Source organism: Dryobates pubescens, chromosome 1 (assembly GCF_014839835.1).
Source record: "Dryobates pubescens isolate bDryPub1 chromosome 1, bDryPub1.pri, whole genome shotgun sequence".
Taxonomy (NCBI): domain Eukaryota; kingdom Metazoa; phylum Chordata; class Aves; order Piciformes; family Picidae; genus Dryobates; species Dryobates pubescens.
The window spans coordinates 3,613,224-3,634,899 of record NC_071612.1 but is presented as its reverse complement, the minus strand read 5'-3'; the positions used below and the strand labels follow the sequence as shown (position 1 = coordinate 3,634,899).

The following is a 21,676-nucleotide window of genomic DNA, read 5'->3' as shown; positions in this document are numbered from 1 at the left end:
TCTGTGCTGGGATCATTTCTCTGATCTTCCTGGCTAACAAAAAGTGAGGGAATGCATGGCCACACCTTTTCTTGAAAGCCATGCTCACAGTGTTCCTATACCCTGGCATTATCTCCCTGGGCTGGGATAACTTCTCTGATTTCACTGGTTGGGAAAAAAAATGAAATATGAAGGAATGTGTGGCCACACCTTTAAGAAAAGGAGATGCAAGAGCTGCACATAGGGAGACTAGAGTGCTCTTATGTTTGTGAATGACAGAATGTTAGGGGGTGGAAGGGACCTCTGGAGATCATCAATTCCAACCCCCTTGCCAAAGCAGGATCACCCAGGGCAGGCTGCACAGGAACACATCCAGGTGTGTTTTGAATGTCCCCAGAGAGGGAGACTCCACAACCTCTCTGGGCAGCCTGTTCTGGTGCTCCATCACCCACACTGTAAAGAAGTTTCTCCTCATGGTGAGGTGAAGCCTCCTGTGTTCTAGCTTGTACCTCAATATAAAGCCAGGAACCTTATTTTATGGTTACCTCTTCAAGCATTGCCAAGGGCTGCCCAGAGAGGTGGTGGAGAGGTTTAAAAGATGAGTAGGTGTGATGCTGTGGGACATAGTTTAGTGGTGAGCTTGCAGTGCTGGGTTAATGGTTGGACTTGATGATCTTGGAGGCCTTTTCCAATCTAAACCATTTTATGGTCATGTAAGTTTATCATGGTATAGTTCAGGAACTCATTATCTCAGTAGATCATCACTTAAGAAATCAGAAAATGATAATTTGTGGAAGAAAGGCCCTTCTGTAGCTATTTGGGACCGGAAGTTAGATGCAACATCTGGTTCAGAAAGTCCCCTAACAGCCGCAGGAGGTGGGCAGGATGTATGTAGCAGGATGTTACCTACCTCCTGCACTCCCTCTGCTGCCTACTGCTGCTGCTGATAGGTTGGAGTTGATGATCTCAGAGGTCTTTTCCAGCCTGGTCTGGTCTGGTCTGGTCTAGTCTAGTCTAGTCTATTCTGCTGCCTGTCAGGAGGGCTGAGCCAGAGCCACTTTTGTGAGACCTGGTATCCCACTTATTGTTCAGCACGGTTGTGCTTCTCTTTAAATCAATACAGATGCTTGTATTTATTCACATGTTTCAGAACATCCATAAAGCTGGGATTTAGCTGCAGGGTGTACTCAGGTTTATGTGCTCCTAATGGCAGGAATAACCACATCAGTGGTTATCTCTATTTGCTTCTAAGTGCCGCGTCAATAAATGTTCTAACTGAAGTTTAATGACGTATCCCTCATAAACAATGTACCATTCACAGTCAACATTTCTTTCTTTGCTCAAGAAAAGCTAAACCAGGGATTGGTTTCCAAGCTGGATTTTCTTTTGGGTCTTTATTACAGAGGTATTTTGAGCTTCCAGCAGAGCTGATCCGATGGGGCTGGCCAGACTGCTTTCCTGATTGTCTTTGCAGGGCTGCTGGTTTTGGAATGGATTTTCATCCTGACTATCCACAGCTGCAAAAGTGAACTTTGATTTGAGCTTTTGTGCAACTTGCATTAAGGTGGTGCTTTTGTCAGATGTTACAAGGCTTAAGCACCCTCAGATGTTTTCACAGGAAGCAAAGAAAGAAAGGACAGAGTCTCAAGCTGCACCAGGGGAGGTTTAGGCTGGATGGTGGGAAGAAATTCTTCCCAGAAAGAGAGATTGGCCATTGGAATGGGCTGCCCAGGGAGGTGGTGGAGTCACCATCACTGGAGGTGTTTAAAAAGAGCCTGGGTGAGGCACTTGGTGCCATGGTTTGGTTGATTAGATGGTGTTGGGTGATAGGTTGGACTCGATGATCTCAAAGGTCTTTTCCAACCTGGTGAATTCTGTATTCTGTAAAAGATACTGAAGCAAGGAGCTTTATTTAAGGTGGCTTGACTTAAATTTACAAACAATCCTCTGCTGGGTTCAATGAAGTCTAGTTGACATTAAATGGGTTGAACAGGTGGATACTGGGCAAGTTATTTATTAAATATAAATACCATGTGTGGCCAGAAACCTCATCCAGTTCCACACTGGATTTAAAACCCAAACTCTTGCTGACATAAAAGGAGCCATCAAATGGATCATGTTGCAAGGCATAAGCAAAAAAAACCAACAAAGCAAGTGGGGGGAAGCATTCAGATAATCTAGTTGTTTAAATTAGATTGGTGAAATAAAGATAGGGAATCCATTTATTTAACTCCTCAGGAAAACCTGAAGTCTTCAACATTCTTCGGCAACAAGCCCCTCTAGATCCTAGGGAGGATGCTCACAATGGTAGATGCCAGCAGAGTGCTACCCAAAAGCAGATCATTTGTACTGATTAGAAAACACATTTCTTTAGTTTTCTGTCATTGTAGGTGCCTAAAAGACATGCAGGGCTTTAAGAAATATGGTCCTTGTGCTCTGTGATTTTGCAGTTCAGTGCTTCAGCTACGAGATGTATGAAACAAATTAAATCAAACCTGTCAGGTGCTGTGACATTATACGGGCAGAGTGATGACCAGGAGAAACCATTAACCGTTTACAGCTGGCTTTTAAATGCCATGAGAGCATAGGGTGCAATCTGCTGAGGCTTGGGGGGGTGGGGGGTATTTCATTGTAGGTAGAGCTCAGACAGAAACAGCATTAAATTGAGTTCCCAGACAATCAGCACCAACATCGAACTGAGATGTCAGTCACAGCCTGGTGCTAGCAGAAGAGACAGGCACCAGCCATCATGTGTCTGCCAGGCTGGGAGATGTCCTGCCTGCCCCATGTCTGCTTCTTTCCCAGAAAACAATGACCTGACGAGCTGGGCTCCCCAAATAAGCTGCCTGCTTATTCCTTAAAAGAGAAATTAATTCTCATAGTTCCACTGCTTATTGAATCAAATGGCTTACTGCTGCTTGTGCTGCAGTAAAACATTTCACAGCCTTCTGTACAGGTTTCTTTATTTATGTTCATTCTATCACATTTATAGAGGTGGTGTGTTGTGGTGTTTTTTTTTTTTCCTTGTGGTTTGAGAACCTGAAAGACTGATGGATTACAAAACTGGGCATGCATAATGGTTGCAATTGTACTTGGAACACATAAATCTTGGGAAATAATGTCAGAGTTGTTTAACTGCACTGAAAACTTTTACTTTACATCTGCTGTCCAATAATATTTATAAAGTCTTTGGCAAGATAAATAATACATAAACTTCTCTCTCTAAACCTCCTGAGACCAGAATTGCATCTTAAATATATATATATATATATTCTTCTGGCTTGTGCAGTAGAATCTATCTGGAAATATTTCACTCCAGAAGGAAGAGTGTCTTTCTGATTTGGGTGATTATTTTAATCACTGCCAGCACGTGCCTCATGAGCTGCTGCTTTTCTGAGAGCCCACAACATCCCAAAATAGGTGGCTGGGATAGAGTCAAGTGAAGGTTATCTTCTCCCTGGTGCTAACGCTCTGATGTCAAAAAGCTTTGAGGGGACAAGATACGGGTAGTGTTGACACCGTACATAAAATGCTGGGGGCTAATGAATTTTTAGGGGACCCATTAGGGTGTCAGGGAGTGATAGGATTAGGGGGAAGGGGAAAAAGATATAGAAATGGATAAATTCAGATTGGATGTTAGGAAGAAGTTCTGGAGGTCTTTAGGAAGAGACTGGATGGGGCGCTTGGTGCCGTGGTTTAGTTGATTAGATGGTGTTGGATGATAGGTTGGACTTGATGATCTCAAACATCTTTTCCAACCTGGTCCGGTCCTATTCTATTCTATTCTATTCTATTCTATTCTATTCTATTCTATTCTATTCTATTCTATTCTATTCTATTCTATTCTATTCTATTCTATTCTATTCTATTCTATTCTATTCTATTCTATTCTATTCTATTCTTCACTGTGAGGGTGGTGAGACACTGGAACAGGTTGCCCAGGGAGGTGGTGGAAGTCCCATCCCTGCAGGGTTTTAAGGCCAGGCTGGATGGGGCTCTGGGCAACTTGATCTAGTGTGAGGTGTCCCTGCCTGTGGCAGGGGAGTTGGAACTAGATGATCTTGGAGGTCCCTTCCAACCCTAACAATTCTACGATTCTATGAATATTTCTTCTTGGTTTTTCCAAACACATGGGTGGCTCTGCATGTGAAAGGGGAAAAAATGAACCAAAAAACAATGAATACTTTTGCTGTAGCCTTGGATTTCAGGTTTTACCAGCATAAACCTCAACCTTCCTTAGCTAATTAGCGAAAGAAGGAGACATTCCCGCTTGTGGCACGGAAAAACACTGAGGCGATTAATCCTGTACCCCTGGTAGCTGCTGCAGAATCACTTTGTCCCACACTGAACCCATTTCCTTGCCTCTTGAGTTTTGTGTCACCCATTTTCTGGAAGGCTCTGCAGCAGAAAGGAGAAATGGGCACAGAAGAGATGAACTCTTTCTCAGTTCAAGTCCCTGTGTCACATGCAGTGACCCCTGAATCAGGGCATGCAGCTGGGAGCAGTGAGGGTGGAAAGAAGCAGGTGGAATATCCCCTGCCTTAGCACTTGAGGTCACTCACTATAGTCTTTGGTCATCTTGTCTTCGGGTTTGGTACCGCCAGCCTCACCAAAGAGGCCTTCAAATGTGATGGGGGCTTCAGGAAGTTCCTTTCAGAAGGGTAGGTGATAGAAGCTACCTTCTCAGCTGCTGGGTCCAGGCTGATCTCAGGTTGCAACTGTGAAGGAATAGGGGAGAAGGAGCCAGCTCTGAAGCATCAGTGCTCACCAAGCTGAGTCCTGGACACATTGTCTGGGGCTCACCATGAGGTGGACAGACACAATGTGCTCCACAGTGCAACTGCCAGCTGTGGATACAACTCAACCATTGCCCTCAGCTGGGCAGGGACTGCTGCTGGTTTGGGATGAGAGATGTTTTGTCATAGAATGGTTTGGGCTGGAAGGGACCTTAAAGATCATGGAGTTCCAAAGGGCCCTGCCACAGGCAGGGACACTTTCCACCAAGTTGCTCAAGACTGTCTGGGATATTTTTTTTCTTCTGTGATTGGAAATAAAAAAGTGATAGTATCTAATTAAGCTCCTGTGCTTTAAGTTGCAATATGGTGTAATTTAAAGAAGCAATTTTTTATTTCTCAAACCAGGAAGCAATTATTATTATTTTTTTCTAGGGCTTTTGATGTTATTTTGCAACTCAGGCCACACCGAAGGCTCTCATTTCTAATTACCAAAGACTGCTATTTAACAATCCTCTAACATGTGTGGCACTGAGAAATTAAATCTGATTCTAGCTAATGAAAAAGGTCAGCTCAGAAGAGTACCAGTATTAAGTTGTGGGAATCCAGTAGCCTCATGCATACCTGTGATGTACAGAACTTCTACAAGGACCGTATCTTTCCCCCTGTACTCAGCACTGGGGAGGCCACCTCTTCAATACTAGGTTCAGTTGTGGGGTCCACGCTACAAGAAGGACATTAAGGTGCTGGAGCATGTCCAGAGAAGGGCAGCAAAGCTGGTGAAGGGTCTGGAGAAGAGGTCTGGTGAGAAGAAAGTGAGGGAAATAGGATTGTTTGGTCTGGAGAAAAGGACACTGCTGTCTACAGCTTTCTACTGCTTTCTGAAAGGAGGTTGGAGCCAGGTGGGTGTTGGTCTCTTTTTCCTAGTAAGAAAGTGATGGGATGACAGGAAATGACTTCAAGTTGCCCTGGGGAAGTTTTAGGTTGGCTATTAGAAAAAGCTTCTTAACTGAAAGGGTTCTCAAACACTGGAGCAGGCTGCCCAGGGAGGTGCTCGAATCCCCAGCCCTGGAGGTGTCTAAAAGACGTAGAAATCAGAGTATCACAGTATAACCAAGGTTGGAAGAGACCCCAAGGATCATCAAGTCCAACCTGTCCCAACAGACCTCACAACTAGACCATGGCACCAAGTGCCACGTCCAATCTCCCCTTGAACACCTCCAGGGATGGCGACTCCACCACCTCCCTGGGCAGCACATTCCAATGATGAATGACTCGCTCAGTGAAGAACTTTTTCCTCACCTCGAGTCTAAACCTCCCCTGGCACAGCTTGAGACTGTGTCCCCTTGTTCTGGTGCTGGGTGCCTGGGAGAAGAGATCAACCCCTGCCTGGCTACAACCACCTTTCAGGTAGTTGTAGAGGGCAATGAGGTTACCCCTGAGCCTCCTCTTCTCCAGGCTAAACAATCCCAGCTCCCTCAGCCTCTCCTCACAGGGCTGTGCTCAAGGCCTCTCCCCAGCCTCCTTGCCCTTCTCTGGACACCTTCAAGTATCTCAATGTCCTTCTTAAACTGAGGGGCCCAGAACTGGACACAGTACTCAAGGTGTGGCCTAACCAATGCAGAGTCCAGGGGCACAATGACCTCCCTGCTCCTGCTGGCCACACTATTCCTAATACAGGCCAGGATGCCATTGGCCCTCTTGGCCACCTGGGCACACTGCTGGCTCATGTTTAGGTGGGTGTCAATCAGCACCCCCAGGTCCCTCTCTGTTTGACAGCTGTGATGTGGGGCTGAGGGACATGGTTTAGGAGCACCAGACTTGGTAGAGTGAGAGAATGGTTGGATTTGATGACCTTTAAAGGTCTTTTCCAACCAAAGCAATTCTGTAATTCTGTATTTTAAGAGGGAAGCAGCCAGCTGAGATGGATGCCATATTTAGTAGTGCCATGTAATTTGTCTTGGAAGCAGCAGACAAATACTCTGGGAATTTTGGCTGTCGTCTTGCTACTATTTATGAGCAATTTTAATGCAGTAATTACATGTAGGGAAAATTGTTCACAAGGTTGATGAGATACATGGAAATGTAATTATTTTTTTTTTCTTCCTCTTCTTTTGTTGTCCAACATTTTTATTGGCCATTTTTGGAAGCAATGGGATCCAGTAGAATAGAAGAAGTGCATCACTCCTTGGAAATCCTGATCTTTTGAAAGATTTGCTCACTGTAAGGTAAAGGCAGCTCATTAAACAAACAAATGAGCTGTCCTTAGAGCAATCAGTATTTACTATTAACTGAACAGCACAGTAAATAATGAATTGCAGGTAAGGAACTACAGATAAGTATTTGCAGTGAATTCAAATTACTTGGCTCCAGCCCGAGGCGGAGAAAAAGTGAAAATAAAGCTGGGAATGGAGGGAGGAGGGGAGAGAAGAAAAAGGAGGGATCATAAATGTAGCATTTATTGTAGCAATACATGATCACTCATTGTGCCAAAGAAAGGTTTTCTTCAGTCATCGTTTTTTTGTTCCACTCCCTGGTGCAAGGGATGCTGCAGCCAGCTCTCTGGGAGAACAAAGAAGGATGTGGAATTCCTGGGGGAAACAGCAGGATCCAGAGCAAGCTCTGAGCCTGATCCAGCACTCTGGCTCTGAGAGCAAGACTGATGTTTTAACCAAGGTCAAGGTTCTGCAGGTTGCTCTCTGGCACCTACTAGACCCTAGGAGAGTGCTGGCACCGGTGAGACCGAAACCAGCCCCTAGCTGCCAAGTGCTTGTGCAGTTGCCTCATTTATTGCTCTAAATTACTTAAGCAGCTAAACTGTTCATTTGCTAGCAACTGGCACAGGATGAGAAATTTTGGGTTGGAGTTCAATCATCATAGGAGTGAAAGATTGTGCTGCCCAAAGTTTGGCTATGTGGCTGCGTTTCGGGTGGGGTTGGGATGGGGTGTCTGGAGGATGTCTGCTATTGCTTGCTTAGGAAGGGGTTCAGAGTTTTTTGGGTGCTGGAGAGCAGCAGGAAGGTTGGTGATTTAATCAGGGACTCTGCAGTTTGAACTTAGCTGTGGGCCTCAGGCTTGGTAGGACAGCAAAACATGTGACAGCCATACCAAACACCCCAGTGCTTGGCAACCCTCCCTGTATATCACCTTAAATAAGGCTAATAGCTATTCACGTGTTTCCTTTGGGGAAGGTGAATGTCTCACCTGTCCATCTGCTGAGGATCATCACTGTCCAGACCAGGACATGGAAGAGCAACTGGTTGAGTGAAGCATGTCAGGGAAGATGTGCATCAACTACTAGCCTTCCATAATAATTGCTGTCACAATCATCACAGCCAGCATGACACCTCTGCTACTCCATTAAGAGGAAGGTATATGACATATATGGAGAAGAGAAGGCTCTGGGGAGACCTCATAGGGGCCTTCTGGTACCTGAAGAAGTCTACAAGAAAGCTGGGGAGGGACTTTTCACTAGGGTTTGTAGTGATAGGGTGAGGGAGAATGGGTTGAAGCTTGAGGAGAGGAGATTTAGACTGGAGATGAGGACAAAATTCTTGCCAGTGAGGGTGGTGAGACAGTGGAACAGGTTGCCCATGGAGGTTGTGAATGTCACCTCCCTGGAGGTGTTCAAGGCCAGGCTGGACAAGGTCTGAACAGCCTGGGCTAGTGGAAGGTGTCTCTGCTCTTGTTGGGGGGGGCTGGAAGTAGATGACCTTTAAGATCCCTTGCAACTCAAACCAGTCTGTGATTCTATGAACATCCCAACAGGAGGCTTGTCTGGGTGGATGGTTACCTTCACAAAGACGCTTGCTTAATCCATCTTGGGAGTGTGCCTTGTGGCAACTGCCCCAGAGGAAAATGGCAGAGGTGAAATGCAGCTGCAGGGAGATTTCCAAGGGACCTTTAGATAGATCTGGTGGCTGTGCACAAGTCCAGCACCATCAGTCCCCAAATGCTGTTTCCAAATGCTGGTGGTGTCAGCCCCTTCCATTAGTATTCTGCACAGGGAAAGGGAGCGAGGTGCTAGACAGTGCAGCTAATTGCAGCAGCCTGCAGAGGCAAGTTGTGCTGTGGCACATGAGCAAGGACAACGTTTTTGTTCAGGACATTTCTTCTTTCCTCTCCAGCACTTTATTATTTTCTTCTATGTTTTATTAATAATAATAATTTAAATGGGTTGGGTTAAGGAATTAGGCAGTCTGCTTGATTTTGCTCAGATTTCATCAGAATCTATACATTGATTTGTAACATTCATGTGAAGAAAGAAACTTCTTACTCCCTAGTTTGCAGCCTCAGCAGGCTGCACACCTCCTGTCATCTCAGCTCCCCTTCCTCTGGTTGGCATCCTGGCATAGGCTGCTCTGCTTCCCCGAGCTGTCAGCAGATAGCGGGGAGAGAAGGGTTTCACTATCACTAAGGTACCATCTGCAAGCAGCAGCACTGGCTGGATTTTTATGAGCTTAAATTGCAGTTGTGTGGTTAGAGGGTTTGCTGGCAGAGCATCTGATTCACCATCACTGACACGGGTCTGGAACTGAGTGCCTGCCAGGAGCAGTTAAGGCAGAGTAGGAGCCCGGTCCTGCAATGACAGAAGTTGTGAAGCCATCAGGGAGCTGCTGGCTGGGGCTGCTGTGGGTTGTGTGTCCCCCTTCATGCTGTGACACAGCCCAGATTTTATTGGACTGAGGCTGGCAAAGGTCTACTGCTCACAAGTCAGAGCTGGGAGAAATCACACTGAGGGAAATATCGACTGCCACAAACCAGAACTTGCTGATGTTGCCTAATTCTGCCTGATTTGCACTCAAACACTGCTTGGGGTGGCAGCTCAGCCAGTGGGTCTCTGTCATCTCTGGTGGGCTCCTATTCCACTCCCCTCTGTGGAGCCAGGCACTAAGAAGATTACTCAGCTTCTTCCATCAACAAACACTTGCTGCCTAAGATACTTAAAAGACATCTGTTTTTTTGCCTCATATCTTTAGGAATGAGGCTTATGTGATTAGAGTGTCTGTCTCTTGTCCCTTTCTTGGCCAATTTCAATTTTCACCCAGGGATTTTGGTCTCCAAGACTAACTTGCAGAAAGTTTTCATGAACTGGTGACTGAGTGACCAGAAATTATCCTCCCAATGCTCTGGGGAAAGAGCTTCAGCACAGCCTGTTGCTCATCTCCAAGAGTCAAGGTGAGGAGGAATGTGCTGAGAAATGCCTGTGTGTTGTAGAGGTCCAGCAAAGCAACCATCATAGGCTGGGGTGTGCTGACCCTGTGGCTGTCTCTGTTCCCCCTGCAGCCAGCTGGGGAAGGCTGAGCATCCTCAGTACACTGCACAGGTCTCACCTCCTGCCTGCCCCTGCATACCAACTGCTGTCTGTGATCCCTGGATTGCCTTTCTGATCCAAGGATTAGCTAAGTGCTATGCACTAAGATACAGAACTGTGCATGAGCCAGGCTTAGTGTGGAAATCCATTGCCGTGGGTGTACAGCTCTGCTTGGGAGCTCAGCGGCTGGAATCACAGTCTCACAGTATAACTAAGGTTGGAAGAGTCCTCGAGGATCATTGAGTCCAACCTGTCTCCACAGACCTCATGACTAGACCATGGCACCAAGTGCCACGTCCAATCTCCTCTTGAACACCTCCAGGGATGGTGACTCCACCACCTCCCTGGGCAGTGCATTCCAATGGCTAACAACTCTCTCGGTGAAGAACTTTCTCCTCACCTCGAGTCTAAACCTCCCCTGGCGCAGCTTGAGACTGTGTCCTCTTGTTCTGGTGCTGGTTGCCTGGAAGAAAAGACCAACCCCTTCCTGGCCACAACCACCTTTCAGGTAGTTGTAGAGGGCAATGAGGTCACCCCTGAGCCTCCTCTTCTCCAGGCTAAACAACCCCAGCTCCCTCAGCCTCTCCTCATAGGGCTGTGCTCAAGGCCTCTCCCCAGCCTTGTTGCCCTTCTCTGGACACGTTCAAGTGTCTCAATGTCCTTCTTAAACTGAGAGCTTGCCATGCCATGCTGGGCTGCCATGATTGGTCCTTACCTCCAGCATAGCAGCCTTATCTTGAGAATTGCTCCTGCAAAATTATCTTGACATTTGAGGTCTAAATTCTCTTGAGACTGATGTCCCTTGAGCACTTAGAAGATGCACAGGTCCAAACCACCTTACACTGCTTAATACCTCACTGAGATGCTGTGAATGATGCTGATGGCTGAAATCCTGACTACACCCATTTGCAGAATTGTCTCTCTTCACCCCTTGCACTTAACTGCTCATTAGAGCTGAATATGTCTCCTTTTGGCAGCCACCTGACATTTTCGCCTTGTAATGCAGAACCGAAGGACACGTAATGGATTGTGTAAAACCTATGGGTGGTAGTTCTGGCATTATGGAGGAAAAGCAAAGGTTTCATGTTCTGGTCCTTATTAATGAACTAAATTAGATGGTGTGCTTTCTTTTAAGACATAAATGAAAGATGAAAGATCAAAACATCTGAGAATTGCGACCAAGGTCATTAATGCACCAAATTTCTCTCATTAGATCTGTTATGTTACTTGCCAGCTTACACAACTCTCATTAGAAAAATTTATGACCTGGAATGATTACAAATGGGGGGGAAAAAAGTATATATATATATATATAATTATAATTCTATGTTCTAAATGGGTTTGTGCTTCTTTGTTTGGTTTTCTGTTAAGAATGTAATAAGAAGACTGTGCGAGTTTTAGGCTGATGCCTAGGAGATTTTCCAGAGATTGTAGTAGAAAGTGGTAGAATGCAGATAAAATTCCCATTGGATGCAGAAGGAAAATAATGATAAGGTCTAACTAATTCCATTGGTCTGATAACTAACATAAAGTTACTTGTATAAACCTACTTTTTTCTCTTTCTTGGTTTCTTCGCTCCAGCAGATGCTGGCTGGTTGCTTCCGCTGGCTTGCTGACCTTGGCTGCATTTCTTTGTTGTGGCTAAGTAGAATCATAGAATCAGCCAGGTTGGAAAAGACCTCAGAGATCAAGTCCAACCTAGTACCTAACACCCCCTGACAACTAAACCATGGCTTCAAGTGCCACATCCAATCCTTTGTTGAACACCTCCTGGGATAGTAACTCCACCACCTCCCTGGGCAGCACATTCCAAAGGCCAATCTCTCTTTCTCTGAAGAATTTCTAAACATCCATCCTAAACCTCCCTGGCACATCTTGAGACTGTGTCCTCTTGTTCTGGTGCTGGGTGCCTGGGAGAAGAGACCAACCCCCACCTGGCTACAACCTCCTTTCAGGTAGTTGTAGACAGCAGTAAGGTCTCCCCTGAGCCTCCTCTTTGCCAGGCTAAGCAACCCCAGCTCCCTCAGCCTCTCCTCACAGGGCTGTGCTCCAGACCCCTCCCCAGCTTTGTTGCCCTTCTCTGGACAAGTTCAAGAGTCTCAATGTCCTTCTTAAACTGAAGGGCCCAGAACTGGACACAGGACTCAAGGTGTGGCCTAACCACTGCTGAGTACAGGGGCAGAATAACCTCCCTGCTCCTGCTGGCTACACTATTCTTGATGCAAGCCAGGATGCCATTGGCTTTCTTGGCCACCTGGGCACACTGCTGGCTCATGTTCCCCCAGCTGTCAACCACTACCCCCAGGTGCCTTTCTGCCTGGCTGCTCTCCAGCCCCTCTGACCCCAGCCTGTAGCACTGCATGGGGTTGTTGTGGCCAAAGTGCAGCACCCAGCACTTGGACTTGTTGAATGCTATCATCTCTGCCCATCTGTCCAGCCTGTCAAGGTCCCTCTGCAGAGCTCTCCTACCCTCTTACAGATCCACACCTGCTCCCAGCTTGGTGTCATCTGCAGACTTACTAATGGTGGACTCAATCCCCTCATCCAGATCATCAATAAGGATATTGAATAGGTTCAGGCCCAGCAACTGACAAGTTACTCTCTGCTTTTTTTCTCCTCTTGTCCCTTGTACAGGGGAGGAAAGGAGCAAAGAGGGGCAAGCTATTGGTAACCCCCTGTTTTTTCTCCAGGGGGGGTCTTGTGTTGTTGATAAATTGTCAATACCTGTAGATAGTGTATATTTTGTACATATTCATTGCATTGCCTAAGTCTAGATTGTAGTTTTGCTTGTAAATACAGTTTCATTTGCTTCCAACTGAGCTAGTCTGGCAAATATTATTTTTGGGGGGTAATTTTCTCAAATGAATTGGGGCCTAATTTCAACCCACCACAAGGACCTTCCTAAAGCTGGTCCCACTTTAGTGCAATGCACATTTCAGCTGCAAATCCTGAAACACTGCTGTAATTCAGCAATCCTGTTAAAGCCAAGTGAATGCTGCAAGCTGATGTGGCTGTGTCTTCTGCTCTCTAGCCTTCCAGTTTCACATCCTTCCATCTGATCCAAAGTGACAGTGAGAGGAAGCAGAAGATATCCCTCGTTCTGTTTGGACTCCTTGGTTACAGAAGAGTGATGGAGATGCTATCAAGCACAAAAGGGCTCACCATATGCCTGTTTTTCTTTGTATTGAGTTTGGCAGCAGCTATTGAAATACCATTATCAGGTGAGTTCTAGCTGTTTACTGAACACTTTCCTGGTTTAGTTTGCCACCCTTTGGTTTTTTAAACCTTTTTCCCAGAGAAAACCAAAATGATTAAATCCTACTTTTCAGTTGCTCTGTTGCAAATTTAATTCTGCCTGAACAAGGCCTTTGGGAAATTCAGATGTGAAAAAAATATGTAGGCTACTTTGTTTGGACCTGTTTAAATGGAGTAGGAAACATGTCTAATAACATATCTGGTGTTTGTGATCTAACACACTGCATTGCTCCAAGGGTTTACTTCTCTCCATCCCATAAATCCCTCATTTTGGCTCTGAGTTTCCCTGAAGCTTGTTTGATGTGAATCTGCCTTTCCTAACCTGCTCTTTCAATGTGAAACAGAGCAGGTGTATGTCTCTAGGTGTACATTGCTCCTTAGAGAAATATTTCCTACCGCCCTGGGGAGCTCCTCCTTCGTCCCTCTCCAGCTGGGATGCACTCAAACTGCCTGTTTGACATGGTTGGGGTGGTTTCAGGACATGTGTAAAATATGGGATGAGGCTCATGGGGACAATCCAGTGAAAGCCAGTATACCCCACTGCTTGGAGTGCAGCCCAGGCTTGCCAAGGTTTTTCAGATATAAATCATGGCAGGGATCAGAAGGATTGCAGTCTACTTTGTTTGGTTCTTTGTTTTTTGATGGTGGGGGGAACCCAAAACCAAAGCAAAACTTGACAATGTTTGGATTTATCAACTATGGTGGGGAAAAAATAATAAGCAAATCTAAGGAAAAAGAAAAGCTCTTTGCAGAGCTGTTGGTGCTGTAGCCTCAGAGTATGACGGGGGCCAGTTTCAGAGCATCATGTGGGCCTGCCGTGAGCTCTTAGCACTCTGGAGCCTGCCAATAGCCCTGGCTGCAAAGGAGAAGGCAATCAAGCAGGTTTGTAGGATGCTTCTCTACAGCTATCCAAAGCTATTGAGCATCATTTGGAAGCAGAAGGTTTCTTCCAGAGGAAGGTAGCTTCTTGTGTTTAAGTGGAGCTGTGTCCCTAAAGTGCAGGACAAAGTGTCTGGGCATCCATTGCTTTTAAGAACCTACACGAGGGAACCATTTAGCCCTTAATTTGCTTTAATGAAGCATTTTATATTTTAATAAAAAGGAATTATATCTGATCACTGAAGCTGGGGGGCTTGGAAGTGTTTGGCTTTGAGACCACATGGTACAGTAAGACACCACCTTTGCCTCCGGCTTTGAGCCTCCTGGACTTAAAAGCGAAACCAAAGAGCCTGTTAATTTTCTTCCTGGCTGCTTATAACAAAGTGATTGATCCTATTATCCCCAGCTCCATGGCAGGGGAGCATTCCCCCTCATGCAGCTCTGTTTCACAGCCATTCACAACACTTCAATTCCCTGAGAAGAAAAAAGAAAAGGTAGTGAAACATCACTGCATGACCCTGCGAGTGATAATGACTCTTCTCCTGCTGTACCCTGGGGTGGGTATTAACTCATCCTTGCAGCCCATGGATTTCCTAGCAGTTTTATCCAGGGTGGAGAGAGCAAATTGCTATCTGTGTATGTCTAAGTGTCAGGATTATAAACCTCAGTTCGTTGCTGGATAAATTCTCCAGTCCACATCCTCATGCTTTGGCATTAGCATGGCCCCAGCTCTCCTCTGAAGGGGTTGGTTGTGTGCAGGTGATGCCCAGGAGCAGCTGGCTGAGTACAGTCAGGGCTGTCAAGCTAAGGCAGTAACCGTGTTCAGTCTGGGGAGCAGAGGGTATTGTTGATGCCAGGAAGATGACGGTCCTCATCCTTTTCCTGAAGGCAAGCCTCACTCTTTGCAGCAGTGAGGCAGTCTTGACATTGTCCCTTCTGAAGAAAGGACCTGAGTGCAGTACAGCTTTGCTTGGATGATGTTTAACCCCATACCCCTTTGTGTTCAGTTGCACAGCTTCCAACAATCACGGAGCAATCTCACACCCAGGTCGCCTACCCTTTTGATGAGGACTTCACAATTAAGTGTGAAGCCAGAGGAAACCCACAGCCCACGTGAGTACTGCCTTCATCTGGAGAAGCAGAAATTGGGTCTTTGCCTACCATTGTTCTGGTTCTGTGGAAGGGGAGGAACAGCTCATGTACAGTCACCTGCTCATCACTGTAAGGCGAGGGTAAGGTTTGGGTTTCCATTTAGGCCATTCACTTCCAGTCAGTCCATGAGGAGATCTGAGCAGACCTTTCCCTTGTTGGGAGATGTTTCATTTCTCTGGCCCATGCTGAGTTCACCCCATGATTTACAAGAGCTGGTCTGGGCTGTGCTGCAAAAGATAGGAGGTGTGTGATGGCAATCAAAGGGGCCCATCTGTTGTTCTGCCTTTTCCACAGCAACCCAAAAAATACCAAACACATTAAATCATGTAGTCAGAGACCACATTTGCATTTTATCAGATGCTTTTGTCTGTACCTGACATCATCGTGGCTGTGCTGATGTTACGAATACACACAAGAAGGAGTTGTTCAAATAACTATCCAGAGATAAGCTTTGTGTATTTTACCCTGGTGGAAAAAGGGAATAGAGTTTTAAAGGAAATGTGCTTAACAAAAATGTAATCAGGTCAGAGTGAAAGCTCTGCCTAAGACTTGCACCACTGGATGGTGTATGGGTTGAATTAACAGCTGGGTTTGCATGTCATTTTAAACTCTGCAGTCCTTCCCTCCTTCATTCTCTGCCACATAACTTAAACTTGCTGTTAAAAGGCAGTAGTTTTGTATCAAGATGGCTTGATCATTTTCAGTTGAGGTCTGAATGAAGACTTGTAGCATGACAACAAATTTCCTTTGTTTCTCTGCTTGTCAGCAGAGCAATTAAAAGTGTTCTGGTATGTTTAAATGCAAGTGATAGTGCTGTTTGGGTGGTGGGAACCCATATTCCTCTCCATACTGCGGGAAGGCAGTTTTGCCAGTGCTAGTGAAGTGCCAAACCATACATCTCTGTTGACATTAATTTATTCTCTTCAAACATTGCAAAATATTGAAAGAAGGCACATCTCCCACTAAAACATGTTGTACTGTAATTCCCAACAGCCTCTGAGTTTTTGAATCAGTTTAGCCCAATTCAATCCATTTGAGACTTCCAGATGCATAAACTATGACCAACACTTAAGCATTCATCAAAATCCCACCCCTGTAGCGTGAAAACAAGTGATTCTATGCCAAGATAAGGAGAAACTCAATCAAGTCCTCTCAGCTTCTTATGGATTTCACTTTGGTTTCTCCTATGAATGGCAAGAACAGCTCCTGTCAATCATTGCCAGTCAAAAGTACCAGCTCTCCTACAGGCACAGCTTCTTTGCCAGCCTCCAGTTCCTGTCACTGTGTGGCTCTTGCTTTCACAGGTGGTCTTTCTTACTTACTGTCTTTGCATTAAGCTTTGTGTTATTTCATGTCAGTCAGTTGTCTAAAAATCAAGTGTGCCGTAGGAGAGACTTGCCCAATAGCTAACACAAATTGCAGTAGCGCAGTGGTTGCTCTACCATTCTACTCTCTCCTCTTCCATGAAGTTTTTCTTTTTAACAAAACCCATATTTGCCACTGCTTTTCATATGGTCACAAACTGGTTTGGGTCAGAAGGGACCTTTTAAAGGTCATCCAGTCCAACCCCCCTGCAGTGAGCACATCTTCAAGAAGAGCAGCTTACGTGGAGCCCTTTCCAACCTGACCTGAAAGGATTCCAGGGATGGGACATCTACCACCTCTCTGGGCAACATGGGACATTGTACAAAATTTCTTCCTTCTTTCTAGTGTAAATTTCCCTCATGTAGTTTAAACCATCCCCCCTTGTCCTGCTACACAGCCACCATAAGGACTCTCTGCAACCTTCTCTTCTCCAGGCTGGACAACCCAAACTCTCTCAGCCTGTCCTCACAGCAAATTACAGATCACTTTTGTAGCCTTCTCTGGCACTGCTCCAACAGGTCCACGCATCTCCTGGGCTGAGGGTTCCAGAGCTGGACCCAGCACCACCAGTGGGGTCTCAGCAGAGCAGGGCAGAGGGGCAGAATCCCCTCCCTCCACCTGTTGCCCATGCTAACAGGAATGCAGCCCAGGACATGGTTGGTTGTGGGCTGTGAGCACACATTGCCATCTCATGACCAGATTTTCATGAACTGTAAGTCCTTCTCCACAGGGCTGCCCTCCAGCCCTTCATCATGGGCCTGTACTGGTACCAAGGACTGCCCCCAGCCTAGGTGCACAGCCTTCCGCTTGGCCTTGGGTTTGCACCATAGTGCTCTCTGTTCTGTGACCTGTCCTTTGTGACACTTGTATTTTTTGTTTTGGGTTTTTTTACAGATTTAACTGGACTAAAGATGGGAAACCATTTGAGTTGTTATCTGACCCAAGGATAATCACATTTAACAACTCTGGAACGTTTGTGATTCAAAACCGTGGAATCATCACCAGTTTCCAAGGGAAATACCGGTGCTTTGCATCCAACGTGCTGGGAACGGCCATGTCAGAAGAAATTGAGCTAATTGTCCCAAGTAAGGACTTTGGCTTTGTTTTTTCAGGTTTCCTCACATGAAATGAGAAAGAAGTAGTTGCTGAGGTGGTGTTTGTTATTCACTGAACACTAGAAAGGAAAACTCTTTGTGCTCCCCGGAATGATTTTGTTTCCTTGCTGGTTTTGAGGGCAGAAACCAAATTTGAATGCAGGAGTTCAGACAACACTGCCAGGCTGTCAACTCCTTGCAGGTTTCCAAGTGCTGATACTGACACTCCTTATCAACTTTAATTAATATGAACACAACTGGGTAGATTATGTGTATATTTTCCTGGCTATATTCATTTGGAAAACATTTATTATTTACTTCTGCTTTCGGAGTATCATTGGCCCCCTTTGCCCCTAGGGAGTGGGTTAGCAGCTAGATCCATATAAACTTTTTAATCACCATCTCAAGAGAGCTGAATGTTCAATGACAGGAAATTATTATTTGCTTTGACTTGACTAGAAATGCCTTTCTAAAGCACTTGCTTTGCCTCTTGCCATAAAACCCACAAGGATTCTTTTCTGATTTGTATTTGCTTAAAGCCACTGTTTGCTCTCGTGATGCTTCCACTTTTAATACTTTTCTCTTTCTGTAAAGAAGAAAGCATAAATATTGATGAGAGTTGCAGTCTGGTAAATTCTCTACCTAATCTGAGCCGACAACAATTTGTTTGTGAGCTGATGCCAGCACGTCAGGAAAATACAGAAATTAAAATGTAGGAAGAGAGAGGACAAATAGTAGAAAAGAAAATGGCCCAGGAACTACCTTAACTGCAATCCAGGTGCTGGAGGATGCTAGCTGATTGTGAAATATAGAAATAATGGCATAGATAATGAAGTAGCATTAGAAAGGTATTAAAAATGTAATGAGCATTAAAGGCACGAGAAGCCATTGCCCCAGAAAACAAAACTGGTTTGAGTCAGATGGCGTTTTTGTTAGTCTGGAGGTTTAGTTGATTTGATGGTGTTGGATGATAGGTTGGACTCGATGATCTCAAAGGTCTCTTCCAACCTGGTTTCTCCTTCCCTTCTCCTTCCCTTCTCCTTCCCTTCTCCTTCCCTTCTCCTTCCCTTCTCCTTCCCTTCTCCTTCCCTTCTCCTTCCCTTCTCCTTCCCTTCTCCTTCCCTTCTCCTTCCCTTCTCCTTCCCTTCTCCTTCCCTTCTCCTTCCCTGAGTTCGGTTTGGAGTGATCTCTTTAAAAGTGGAGCCATTTATTTGAGAAAGGATTAGGAATGATGTGAGGGTTTCACTTTCCAAGCACCTCTTGGAAAGCAAACGCTGTTAAGAGTCATAAGGCTGTAATATTTCAGCTTGGCAACTGTGATTGAGTGCTCAGAAATTGGGAGGACAATATGGTTCTCCATCTCAGAGCAAGGAACATGGAATCAGAAGCTGAGGGAGAAGGATGGGAGAAATAGCAGTTTATTACTGCAAAATAGCAACTAGTGCAAATGTTTGGAAGCTCAAGGGGAAGTGATCCAATCAACTGTGAGTTCATTAGTCTGATGTCAGCAGCATTCAGGATTTGATATAAATACTTACAGGGAGAATATTAAGGACCTGGAGATGAATGGAAAATGAGCTCAAAAATCTAGTCATGAATATTACTGAGCCTAGAAACTTGTCCTTCCATTATTAGCACAGAGGGAGGGCAGAGGAGGAAATGGATGATTTGAAGGGCCAGGTTTACAGTCATGGGATGAAATTTACTGATGCAAAGTTCAAGGTGCTGAAAAGGACAACGCTGATGCAATCAGCTTTAAGGTACCAATACATTTAAGCACTTGTAGTTTGGAAGCAGCAAAGGAAGATGAACAGAGAATTGGTCTTGAATTCAGGATCAAAATATATGGCATTAGAAGGGGAAAATTTGCAGCAGAATCTTCCCAGCAGGAATAGAAAGAACAAGAAATATCCCTGGTTCCACAAGGCAGGAGGGTGAGAACACGAAGCAAGCCTGTGTGATGTAGCTGAGTGGCACAGTCCAAGAGAATCAGCAGTGTGGAGGAGTTATTTATTAATTTTTTTTCCAGGCTACATCCTACATTTCCAAGATCCTGCATCAAGGGATCTGAAAGCACTGTGCACATGGTAGAGAATATCTCCAGAGTCTTCACAGCCCTGGAACTGACAAGCAGGAGGTGGCTACCTATCTATAAAACCTACTTCTAGCAGTTGAATGCAGATGAAATGGGATGTGAGAAACAGGCACAATCTTTTTTTGTCATCTCTTTTTCATAGGCAACAACCCTGGGAAACCTTCTAGGTACAGCTAGGGCTGGGCGAGTCATGATGCTGTGATCACGTTGAATACTAGACACACTGCAGGGGCTGGGAGAGTTCCTGGGAAAGGACTTCTAATGTATTTTTACAAGCCCTACTCATAAAAGACATTGATTCAATTTACTTCCAGTCAGTTTTATGGATTTTTTTTTTCTTGTGGGAATTTGTTTTCATGCTGCACTTTATTGGATCATGCTGCCTAACACAGCAGCTTGGTGTTTGGTGAGGAATTGCCAAGATAACCACAGAGTCACAGAATGTTAGGAGTTGGAAGAGACCTCCAGAGGTGGAGTCCAAATCCCCCTGCCAAAGCAGGATCACCTAGGGTAGGCCACACAAGAATGCATCCAGGTGGGTTTTGAATATCTCCAGAGAAGCAAGCTCCAAACCCTCACTGCGCAACCTGTTCCAGTGGTCTGTCACTCTCACAGCAGGGTTTCACCTCTTTTTGAGGTGGAGCTTTGTGTTCCATCTTGTACCCACTGTTCAGTGTCCTATTACTGGGCACCACCAAAAGGAGCCTGGCACCTTCACCTTGACACTCACCTCTCAGCTATTGGTACACATTAATAAGATCCCCTCTCAGCTTTCTTTTCTCCAGACTTAAGACCCCCAGTTCTCTCAGTGTTTCTTCGTAGGAGAGTGGTCAGTAACATGTGTTGTTGTATAGTTTACTCACTATGTACAGTTGCTTTAAGGGAAGAGCATTCCTGAGTAGAGAACTGCACAAAAGTTTAGGATGGCAAGGTGAAGTTTACTGAACTGAGAATGTAAGTTGGCTCCACAGCCAGCTCTGCAGTTCCTCAAGTTGCACCAAGGGAAGTTCAGGTTAGACCTTGTGTATGATTACTGAAGGAGTGGTCAGGCATTGGAGCAGGCTGCCCAGGGGAATGGTCAATTCCCCATGCCTGAGGGTGTCAAAGAAATGTGTAGATGTGGAGCCCTGGGCCATGGTTTAATGGCTATGATGGTGTTGGTTTGATGGCTGGACTTGACGATCTTAGAGGTGTTTTCCAACTGGAACAATCCTGTGATTCAGGCAGAAACAGGAGAGCAATGCAGTCGCTCAGAGCTTTAGTCAGGACATAATTACTCACTTTGGAGTCTGGCCAGGGCAATGGGGTTAATATGACATCTCTTAAGCAAAGTGTCTCAGGCTCATTAGTTTTCAGAGTTCAAGACCTCAGTGTCATGTTTCAGTGAAGGTATGTCACCTCCAGCAGCAGAATACTCGAACACTCCATTGCTACCGAATGAAAAAGGTGCTGAGGAATGGAAAACAGGAATGAGTTGATGTCTGTATCTGGGATCACTGATTCTGTGATCAGAGCAGATTAATTTTTGCTTTCAATGAAAAATTGCCTATATTAGCTTGAGTAGATATCAAAGATACTGGGGTTAGTTAGCAACAAAAGGTCAGGCATTGGAACAGGCTGCCCAGGGAGGTGGTGGAGTGACCATCTCCAGAGATGTTCAAGAAACATGTGGGCATGGCACTCAGGAGGTGGTTTAATGACCATGGTGGCCTTAGGTTGGTAGTTAATGATCTTAGAGAGCTTTTCCAACCAAAGCAACTCTGTAACTCCATGAAATTATCTGAGAAGTTACAGATGTGGTTGCTATCAA

At 45.4% G+C, this 21,676-nt stretch overlaps 1 protein-coding gene across 1 annotated transcript in view; it reads left to right on the top strand.

The window, feature by feature from the left end:
• Positions 1 to 21,676, top strand: part of CHL1 (cell adhesion molecule L1 like) — a 181,265-nt gene that overhangs the window by 88,911 nt on the left and 70,678 nt on the right. Inside the window, exons 3-5 of the mRNA XM_054180025.1 lie at positions 13,058 to 13,247; positions 15,168 to 15,273; positions 17,572 to 17,762. Coding sequence (XP_054036000.1) covers positions 13,058 to 13,247; positions 15,168 to 15,273; positions 17,572 to 17,762 — 487 coding nt within the window. The remainder of the gene's footprint in view (positions 1 to 13,057; positions 13,248 to 15,167; positions 15,274 to 17,571; positions 17,763 to 21,676) is intronic.